Source organism: Sprattus sprattus, assembly GCF_963457725.1.
Source record: "Sprattus sprattus genome assembly, chromosome: 17".
Lineage (NCBI taxonomy): Eukaryota > Metazoa > Chordata > Actinopteri > Clupeiformes > Clupeidae > Sprattus > Sprattus sprattus.
The window spans coordinates 2,120,576-2,132,092 of record NC_137915.1 but is presented as its reverse complement, the minus strand read 5'-3'; the positions used below and the strand labels follow the sequence as shown (position 1 = coordinate 2,132,092).

Here is an 11,517-nt window from a genome sequence, read left to right as displayed (position 1 = left end):
CTATGGCTTTTGTATCAAATCGCCAGGTTATTAACCTCAGGTTGTGCCTTGTGCATACCTTGATAGCGTATCATACCTAGCGATAGCGAATTTCGCTAGCTAGCTAACTGCAAGATGCTTAATTTACTTTGGTGCAGACATATGTGTGTTTGCAGCTAACTAGCTGTCTAGCGAAATACGCTATCGCTAGGTTTGATAACTATCTAAACCGAATGGGGTCTCCCACACTGTTTAATCCACAGCCGGCACCTTTCCACCTGTGTTTTGGACTTTAAAAATGCGGGGGGAAACGACGCCGCCACCTTGTGTCAGATAGAAGTCCACTAGGCACACTGTTAAACTATGCTGCTCATACCTCAAAGTTGTTCGACCCTACTCTCTTAGTAGCGGTTCCTAAGGTAGGATTGGACGAGGGCCGTTCTAGGGAGGAGTTTCGCGAACGGTCAATCGTTATAGTCTGCGATTATTTGCATTTTTATTTTTAACTTGTATTAAGTGACTGACAGGCTCGTTCGTCAAGGGCGGGCCCAACCGAGTCCCAGGGCGGGCCCGGCCCCCCAAGGCCCGCCCATAGCGCCGGGTCTGAAGGAACCTGACATTTCACTTAATTTGTGGGAATATCATGTCACTTGTGTACACATTTCAAACTACCTAGATGCATGGAAATAAAAATAAATAAACCAACACATATAGGTTTCTTTTGTGCGTGTCATGATTCTCTGCTGGGAAACTGCTCATCTGGCCTGCACTGTTGTCCCAGTCAGAGGCCTTGGGGCCCACAGACCTCCACAGACCTCCACAGACCTCCACAGACCTCCACTGATCATCACAGACCACCACAGACCTCCACAGACCTCCACAGACCACCACAGACCTCCACAGACCACCACAGACCTCCACAGACCACCACAGACCTCCACTGACCATCACAGACCTCCACAGACCATCACAGACCTCCACAGACCATCACAGACCTCCACTGACCATCACAGACCTCCACAGACCTCCACAGACCATCACAGACCTCCACTGACCATCACAGACCTCCACAGACCACCACAGACCTCCACAGACCACCACAGACCTCCACAGACCTCCACAGACCTCCACAGATCATCACTGTGCTGAACTCCACAGATCATCACTGCACTGTGCTGCAGACTGGAAGCCGAGACAGGAACATCACTGACGCCGGGGATCCTCCCCATCACGGGTCCCATGCAGTGGTGTAGTCCAGGGTATACGCAGGTATACGGAGTATACCCACTTATTTATCAGTCAGCATTGTGTATACCCACTTCTCGAAACACTGATATAAAATTCGTAAACAACAACAATCGCCAGTGGGGAGAGGCCATTTTTCCATTGACTGGAATCCTGCTTTATTTATTGGTGGCACCAATAAATAAAGAAAATGGCGGCGATTGTTGTTGTTATTATTATTTTCTATCAGTTCTCACCACACAACGACGTCTCATCTTTGCTCCTTGAATGTCGATATGTAATGGTATGGAGTTATTGAAACTTACTACGTGTAAAAAAGACTAGAAATTGAATGTTTATTTTTAAGCCTCGAAAGTTGCACTGGGTGCCTTTAACTTACAGCTATCAAGTGACATGTTGGTGTCATCTTGATAGAGACATTTTAATGAGTTTAATGACATTGATATTGTATTTTAATTTTTCTTGCTTTTCCTGTGTGCTGAGGCCTTGAATACTCCCTTGCTGAGGGAAACCACCTGTTTTTGTACTGATAATCATGCACACTGCTCAACTCTCAACGACATATTCTGAGATCACTGCAGCAGCTTCTGAAGCGATCGGATGGGAGAATACCGCCCTTTGTGTGATGAAACCTGTTTTTTTCTACTCACATAATGCTGGCTGCGCCCAGCTCATCTTTGGAGTTTGTTCACAGACTTTGGTTGAAGCACAGACTTTGGTTGAAGCACACACTTCCTCTTTTGCAAAAGATAAAAGCACTATTTTAAATTCTGATTGCTGGTCTCTGTCTCATCAATATTAATGTCTTAATATAATGTATCTAACACTCCTCCACGTTGAAATTCATCGACTTGAATTGACTGTTGCAACAAATCTTGTGTTCATATTTGTCATATGCTGTACGTAGGCTAGTAAGTAGAAACAATTTAAATCCATATCTAATATACATAAATAGTTAACGTGCCAACACCAGTTCCAAACCGTAGGTTGCTGTTGATTTGAGGCTGTAAATGGTAGGAGGATACCACAGACGCAGAAATCAGCTACATGTTTGCTAATGCACTGTAAAATATAGACTTCAGTATTTTCAAAACTTGCTGTCCTTTACTGAAAAATGACAGGCCATTTTACTTCCTTCGTAATAGTCATTTGAATGCCTCTTTGAAGGGTATAGAGTTATATGTACTTTTCGTTTTAGTTTTTTTTATAAAAATAGATTATTGTTCAAAAAGGTCAATTTTAAGATTAAGGGAGACCCTTTTTATTAAGTTCCATTGACAGCCTATTGCATGGAAACAGTCAGCATGGAAACAGCCTACTGTATGGAAACAGTCAGCATGGAAACAGTCAGCATGGAAACAGTCAACTTCAAAGTCAATGCCAACTTCCAAACTGGACGGCTCTCCCCCCCTCCCTATCGAAGGGGTGTGGCCCCCGAGTCATTTCACGGACTAGTCAGAAACTTTCAGATTTTTTTCTCAGAGTAGACAGCAATAAGACGGAGTTGTTCATCTTGCTCTCAGAGTCTCTGCTCAGATGTGCTGGAGGATAGGCAGCTCGTTGTCACAGATGATGTAGCAGTCCTCAGCAAACCACCCCTAGCTGATCTGTCCTCCATTTCTCCACGCACACACGAGGAAGATGATACCCGATGTTATCACATGTGGCTCATGCAGCACAGCATGGTCACCAGAGAATTATGATCCAAACTGTTGATACCGATGTTGTGGTTTTGGCAGTGGCAGCTGCTCAAGGTCTAAAGCCAGCAGATGAGCTTTGGTTGGCATTTGGTACTGGAAAACTTTTTAACACTCTAAGGTCCAAGGCCTTTTAGACTTTTCTAAGTTGTCTGACGGACTCGGGCCTGAGAAGCCATGTGCTCTTCTCTGTGTTCCATGCATTGACTGGCTGTGACCCAAAGTATCAAGCTTTGCTGAGGAAAAACTGTTTCCCTGATATAAGGATCCACTTCTGCACAAACTGCACACTGTTTGATTATTGCTTGATGACTTATTAACCTTCATCATTGAGTCCATCCTCACCTCCTCGCTCACCATCTTGTATGCTGCTGCCACTGCCCAGGACAAAAGCAGACTGCAGAGTGTCACTGTTCTGCTGAGAAGGTGATAGGCTGCAATTTGCCATCTCTCCAGGACCTGTATGCATCCAGGACCCTGAGGCGTGCAGGGAAGATTGTGGCCGACCCCTCCCACGCTGGACACAAATTCCTCGTGACACTCCCCTCCGGCAGAAGGCTGCGGTCCATCAGGACCAAAACCTCACGCCACCAGAGCAGCTGCTTCCTGTCCTCGGCTGTCCTCATTAACAAGGCCCAGACCCCCGCCACACACACACACACACACACACACACACACACACACACACACACACACACACACACACACAAGCCCCCCAACACGGATTCTGATCCCGATCTCTCATTTACACATTCCTGCGTAGGCTGCACAGCTGTTTCATTTGTTCCCTTTAACATTTTCTGTTTCTGTAGTTTTTCGTTTGTTTGAAAAATAACTTAATATGAGTATTGTTTATTGTTTATTGTGTATGTTTATTGTTTGCACCAACGTACCACCAAAAAGATCATAGTAGGCAAAAACCTACTTGGCAGTAAAAAGCTTTCTGATTCTTATTCTGATTCTGAGAATTCTTTATAAATAAATGTGTGTGTGTGTGTGTGTGTGTGTGTGTGTGTGTGTGTGTGTGTGTGTGTGTGTGTGTGTGTGTGTGTGTGTGTGCTGTGGGGCCAGATGCTGGTATCTACACCAGAGCTACCCTGTAGTTGGACTGGTCAAAGACATCTGGCAAGAGTTCAACTTTTGGAGGCATCATGTTTCAGAGAAAGTTTCAGAGTTAGAAACACCCTCATACTCCTGAGTCTCCTCCTCCACATCCTCTCCACAAGCCTTAGCGTGAGGAGAGAAAAACACACACACACACTCTCCTCTCCGCTTTCCAGCACACACCAGGTCCTCTCTGGACATCACACACACTGCTAGCAGCATGGAGACGACTCGTTCCAACGCCCCCTCCTATATGGCCTGGTCCATCGTCAGCTGCCTCTTCTGTTGTTTACCGCTGGGCATCGCAGCCATCATCTACTCTTCAATGGTAAGCCAAACAGACCGGGGGGTGTGTGTGTGCGTGCGTGCGTGCGTGCGTGCGTGCGTGCGTGCGTGCGTGCGTGCGTGCGTGCGTGCGTGCGTGCGTGCGTGCGTGCGTGTGTTGTTTACCGCTGGGCATCGCAGCCATCATCTACTCTTCAATGGTAAGCCAAACAGACTGGGGGGTGTGTGTGTGTGCGTGTGTGCGTGCGTGCGTGCGTGCGTGCGTGCGTGCGTGCGTGTGTGTGTGTTGTTTACCGCTGGGCATCGCTGCCATCATCTACTCTTCAATGGTTAGCCAGACAGACAGACAGAGAGAGTTGGGGGCAGTTACAGGTTTTCAAAAACAGTTTTCAAAACTTGTTGTCCTTTACTGAAACATTACAGGCTATTTTACCTCCTTTGTAATAGTCATTCTCTGAATGCCTCTTTAAAGGGGTAGAGTTATATGTACTTTTTTTTTTAAATAAAATAGATTATACTGGTCAAGAAGGTAAATCTTAAGATTAAGGTAAACTTTGTATTGAGATCCATTGACAGCCTATTGCATGCTAACAGTCAGCATGCTAATGCCAACTTCCAAACTGTGGACGGCTCTCTCCCCCTCCCTATCGAAGGGGTGTGGCCCCCGAGTCATTTCACGGACTAGTCAGAAACGTTTTGATTGAATGATTTTTTTCTCAGAGTAGACAGCATTAAGACTGAGAGTTGGGGGCAGTAACAGGGGTGGGTGGGTGTAAATGTGTGTGTGTGTGTGTGTGTGTGTGTGTGTGTGTCTGTGTGTGTGTGTGTGTATGTAATTAGACTGAGAGTTGGGGGCAGTAACAGGGTGGGTGGGTGACAGGGTGGGGGGTTTGTTATATATTGTTATATAATTATTATTATTTGGAATAACCCCTTGAGATGTACCATCTCGTTTTCGAGGGGGTCTACAACACCATCAGACAGTAAACATACATTAGATGAACATAAACATAGAAACAACAATAAGGACAGGACAAACAAAAACAACACACAACAAACGATCAGCAGAATTGCAGCAAGACATCAGATACATACCGAATTACACAACATGATTACACTGTTTGGAGGTTAACCTCCCCATTTAAGACTTATACCCCTCCAAAGAAGGCAAAAGTAGCAGTTTGGGGGGGTTCGGAACATGTACATGTTGTGTAGACTACTGAACTTTTGAACTGTGTTGAAGTGTGTAAGGTCCATGTACACTCAGTACAGAGAAACAGCACCTCCTGTTGGCCATTGCATAATTTACACTCTTCAGAGGGAATACATTTCTCAACCACTCTTAACATTATTTTTATGTTTCTTCTTACAAACGCAAAAGGTCCAGTTTGCCTTTTAAAACAAATTTTTGATATTTAACCAAGGCCTACTATGTCTTCATTTGATACCTATAAATGTTAATGTCAGATAACAGATGACAGAAACAATGTATGCCCAGCATCCTGTACCACTGTTTAGGCCTAGCATGAGCTCAAAGAAGCTCAACCTCTATTGGTCCTGTAAGGAAGAGCTGAAGTGTGTGTGTTCTTATTGGCCGTCCTGTAAGGAAGAGCTAAAGTGTGTGTGTTCTTATTGGCCGTCCTGTAAGGAAGAGCTGAAGTGTGTGTGTTCTTATTGGCCGTCCTGTAAGGAAGAGCTAAAGTGTGTGTGTTCTTATTGGCCGTCCTGTAAGGAAGAGCTAAAGTGTGTGTGTTCTGTAGGAAGAGCTGAAGTGTGTGTGTTCTGTAAGGAAGAGCTGAAGTGTGTGTGTTCTGTAAGGAAGAGCTGAAGTGTGTGTGTTCTGTAGGAAGAGCTGAAGTGTGTGTGTCCTGTAAGGAAGAGCTGAAGTGTGTGTGTTCTGTAGGAAGAGCTGAAGTGTGTGTGTTCTGTAAGGAAGAGCTGAAGTGTGTGTGTTCTGTAAGGAAGAGCTAAAGTGTGTGTTGTGTTCTTTAGGTGAACGACGCCAACCTGGCCGGTGACCGGACCAAGGCGGAGAACGCCTCCAGGACCACGAAGAGACTCAACATGGCCGCCCTGGTCTGCGGCCTCATCCTCGTCGTCCTCATCGTACTGTCATTGTTACTTGGTATATTATTTTAATCACGGATAATTATGATACTTCTTGAAAATTGAACAGTACGTCCGAATGTGGCTGAATTCGGTCTGTTAAAGAAAAGCAGTGTTTAATGTTCAAATGATTTATCTAAGTCATATTGCCCACTGATTTCATTCCATTGTCTATCAATAGAGAAGTTGAGAGAGTTATTGATGCATTGTGACAAAGTTCGTTGCCCTGTAATGCAATGGTGGAATGTCACAAAGTATTTTTACTTCGTTACTGTACTTTAGTAAATTATAAAGTATCTGTACTTCACTTAAGTAAAACAAATAGTGCATACTTTTTACTTTTACTCCGCTACAGTTTGCAGCTATTTTCTATACTTTTACTCCCCTACATTTCTACAATATGTGTCGTTACTCGTTACATTTTATGAACACAGTTTCGCCAAAATGTTGCCTACACAAAAATATGGATTGCGTTGCTGTTTTGGAAGTTTAAACCAATCAGATGGCTCTATCAGCACCAATGATAGCAGAATGTGCGTTTGGCAGCAGCACTAGCAGTAGCCTTGCATGTTATACTAAACATTCAACAGACAGCCCGACTAACTGCCTATTTAACACGGATACAAAGTCGGCCTGAACTGAGCCCTCTTGATATGAGCCACCCTTGGCCCTATTTAAAAGATATGTTCGAGTTCAAAGGCCCCAAGAATGACTCGTGGAGGTTTCCATGCGATTCCTGTCTCCCTCAAAAACGGAGTTGCTAGCTTTCAAGAATTCGAAATTTAAAGTAGCATATTGTGGTAAGCAGAGATCTTGCGCTGTAAACCCAAACAGTTCTACTAACTTATTAACATTATGTATTCAGTACTTAAAACCTGGTATTTAGTTGACCCAACTTTAAATGTATTAGTTTTCTGAGCAAGTGAAGACGTTTTAATTGTATTGGAATGTATTTGTTTGAGTAAACATTGCCTGATAACTCAATTTTTTTTAGTATCTCACGTCATCAACGTCGTTGAGAACACCATTGCAGAGATCTTGTGACGAGAGACAGAGACAGCAGACTTAAGTTAGAGGAGTCGTTTAGTAATCGAGAGGTTGGAAGGTTGCTAGTTCGATTCCCTACTCCTCCTTACCAAGTGTATACGTTTCTGGGTACTTGTACTTTTACTTAAGTGATAAGTACTAAACTTCAGTACTTATTCCACCACTGCTGTAATGACAACACTAACAAATACAAAATATATATGTTTAATTATCCAAAAGAATATGCGTTTCTCTCACGTTCATTTCCTGTAGAAACAGGAACAGGTTCTGCGTACTTTTGACAGTGCAGCCGAGACAAAGCTGGCTTTGGTAAAGAGGTCTTTATAAGGCATGTATAACTGATATAATGTATCATAAAGGTGATTATGAGTCATTATGAAGACATTATACGCAGTTATAAAGTAGCTATAAGTCATTGTAGCAATCGCTATAAGTCATTATTAAGGCCCTTATAATGTCCTTATAGGGCCTTATAACGCTGGGCTTCATAGAAAGTGTTACCAAGAGGTCTTTATAAGGCGTGGGCTGGTCGTCTACATCTCCTGTAAAAGATCTATCTTTTCCATAGAGGTTACAGGACAGCTGTTATTGGAGACACCAATAGATCCTACACTGTAAACCCAGACAGTTCTACTAACTTATTAACATTATGATTTTGGAATAATATGAGTTCAGAGAACTCAAACATTATGAAAATGATAACTAAATTATATTTTATTATGTTATCGGTTACATCAAAAGTTTTAAGTACTCTGAACTTGTTCAGGTTTACAGTGTATGCTCGACATGTTTTGCTGTTAAATCTTCACAGAAGGAAAGGATTCCTCCGTTTGAAGCATTTTTCCGTCACGGTCACGGCATTCCTGACTCTTTCAGACCGACTCGGGCTCTGTGTAGTGAAACTGGAATGTTATTTATACTTTACAATACAACCTTAATACAATAAAACCTCAATACAATACAACTCTAATACAACCCTAATACAACCTCAATACAACACAACCCCAACACAACCTTAATACAACATTAATACAATACAACATTAATGCAATACAACCCCTACATACAACCTTAATACCATACAACCCCAACACAACCCTAATACAACATTAATACAATACAACCCTAAACCAATCTTAATACAATACAACCCGAATATACAACCTTAATACAACCCTAATACAACCTTACAGTTTTTCACTATTGTTAAAAAGTATAAAGCGAAAATTCGGCACAATCTGCACAACCTTCACGTCATGTATCAATCGCTCGCCCCAAGTGGGAAATACTTAAGATTCCCTTATCTACATTAGAGTCTGATTTTCCTTGTGAACACACTGATGTCAATTACACATCACGTTGTTGTCAAAACAGTGTACACAAAGTTCTGTTGTTGCACACAATTTTCAAGTAAAATCTCAAAGCATCAACCTGCAAACCACAAATAGTCAAATCTCTAAACTTTCAGGTCTTTTGACCAATTTGCAGTGAGGACTGCACCATTAAAGTGTCTTGAGCCTCTGTTTTGTTGGATAAACTATTGAAAACTTTGAAAAGATCCACAACCAGAGAAGGAGAGGGGTAAGAGTGAGAGGAGGAAGAAGAGGAGGACAAGAAGGAGGAGGAGTAGGAGGTTGAAGAGTAGGAGGACAGAGAGAAGGAAGAGGAGGACAAGGAGGAGGAACAGAATGAGGACAAGGTGAAGAAGGAGGAGGATCAGGAGAAAGAAGAAGGAGAATGGTCATCTCTAATGAGATTTGGGCCGCTGTGGTAGACCATGTTTTCATGGTTTTTCATTAGAACCTTCAGGATGGAGAACAAGTACGAAATCTGTTTGCCTTGTGTACTGTAATACTGCATATCAATATAATATACGTAGTGTGCTCACAGTATTTGTATTTTGCAGGACTGAAAGAGAACCACACTGTGGAGGAAGAAAACACACTTTCAATATTTTTTGAAAGCAAAGTAGCATTTTCCAGGAGATATAAAGGGTTTTGCATTTTCAGTTAGTTGCTTTGGAATTTGTGTTTAGAGTTTTGAGAACGAGGCATGCTTTAAAAAAATGTGTGAAGCAATTGAGAAAAACTATAAGCATTTTGTATACAATTTTATGTCAATACAATCGGGTGGAACAGGAGACTAAAATTGTAAATATGGTTTGTGAGAACAACGGTATTGCTGTTTTATGTTTGACTATGAAAAATGTAGGCCTACACTGATAAATTTTACAAAAGGAGAAAGGGCTCAATGAGTCATTGTCATTCATATGGTGTGTGTCGATGATTGTGTTTTCAATTTTGCACTTCTGTGTGCTGTAAATGCTTGGTAGTGTGCAGCTAATGCTTAGTTGTGTGTACTAAATGAATGTATGTGCGTGTGTTTTGAAAATATTTCTGTGTGTACCAAATGAAAACACGAGTTCCATTTTGTGAACAGTTAAGAGATTTGATAGCAAAGAGTCATCTTGCAAAGGGAGTGTCAGGTTTAGCATTTTGTGTGTGAGGTTTTCAATTTTCTGTGTGCAGTTTTGAGAAAGACGTTACTGTTTTGAAAAACGGGTTTTAGCAACAGTGAAAAACTGTAATACAATACAACTATAATACAACCTTAATACAATACAACCCTAATACAACCTTGTACGCCCAAAAAGATATAACAAGTGTGTGATCTTACAGGCTGGTGACCAGCATGAGGAGGAGGTGCCAGGATGTTGAGGCTGTGGATGGCTCTTCGACACGCTACTGAGGCTCCTGTTTGTTAAACGAATAAAGTGTTAAATTGCCAATACGTCTTGTTTCTTCAAACTTCAATCATCTAATCCGCCAAACACCAAACAAGAGTCAACGGTAGAACGAGCTGTTTGGCATTGGCAGAGAAGATTTGTCAAATTATTCATGGGGGCAACCCACATACTCAGCTCTGCTACGTATCCCCCAAAGGCATGCTCCTTACACATGTGGCACCATTCGAAAAGGAAATAAACCGGCTTTCCAACGGTAAGATAATTGCCTAGAAGCATTATTACACCAAAGAAATAATCAAACACAAATGTCCTTACTTTTTGTGTTATGTTTATTAATACCACCACTTCCTTATAATAATATATATTTTTATTTACACTCTCTCTTTTCTCATATATGAAATGAAAAGCCTCAATTGTCATTGAATAACTCTGTTTACAAAGCCTTTATTGTCATTGTATAGCTCTGTTTATAAAGACTTTATTGTTATTGTATAGCTCTGTTTACAGACATGTGGGGTGCTGCTCCTGTCTATGCCATAGAACTACCACAACATCACAATAAAGTGAATAAAACACAACAACACAATAAAGTCAGAATAACATTTAAAAGTAAAAACATTCTGTCATTTCTATTTATTCAAAGTGCATGGAGTATAATGACTCCCCTGAGGCACAGTATCAGTCAAAAGTTTGGACACACCTTTCATTTTTTTGAGAAGTGTTTTCTTTACTTTTATAATTTTCTACATTGTAGATTAAAACTGAAAACATTCAAACTACGTAAGAACACATATGGAATGATGTACAAAACAAAAAAAGTGTTATCTACCATGTAGAAAATGATAAAAGTAAAAAAAGAACTTTTGATTGGTACTGTATGTGCAATATTGCACAGTCCTTACATATCCTCCGAGCCTTAATAGAACATTATTGTATTACACACAAGAATAAGGTGACTGAAATGAAATAAAGTTTCTGCAGTAGAAATACTGCACATTTGTTATTCGACATTTTAGTGTGAGTTCATCGTTCTGATAGCTGTTGGGAATGAAGCGGGTGGTAATTAAACAGGTGGTAGCCTGGTGTGTGTGTGTATGTGTGTGTGTGTGTGTGTGTCTGTGTCTGTGTGTCTGTGTCTGTTGTGTTGGTGTGTCGGTGTGTCTGTGTGTGTGTTTGTGTGGGTGCAATGTGTAACTTGTAACTTGTCTTTGGTGATGCCGGAGCAAGCCATGTTTACCAGGGAGGGCAGTGAGCAGCCAGTAATGGGGTTAAGGTTTTAATTATCTATTGGTTGAATTTAGAAAGTAC

At 41.7% G+C, this 11,517-nt stretch overlaps 1 protein-coding gene across 2 annotated transcripts; it reads left to right on the top strand.

Moving 5' to 3' along the window:
- The first annotated feature begins 4,196 nt into the window (after positions 1-4,196).
- LOC308378501 (interferon-induced transmembrane protein 1-like) lies at positions 4,197-10,490 on the top strand. 2 transcript variants are annotated; one of them, XM_080855442.1, is made up of 3 exons: positions 4,197-4,353; positions 6,303-6,435; positions 10,142-10,490. In XM_080855442.1, exons 1-3 carry the CDS (start codon positions 4,246-4,248, stop codon positions 10,147-10,149), a joined length of 249 nt encoding a protein of 82 aa, XP_080711568.1. In that variant the 5' UTR covers positions 4,197-4,245; the 3' UTR covers positions 10,150-10,490. The 2 variants fall into 2 exon arrangements, with proteins under 2 accessions (XP_080711568.1, XP_080711567.1); XM_080855441.1 differs by lacking the exon at positions 10,142-10,490 and having other exon boundaries at positions 6,303-7,839.
- The last annotated feature ends 1,027 nt before the right edge of the window (positions 10,491-11,517 follow it).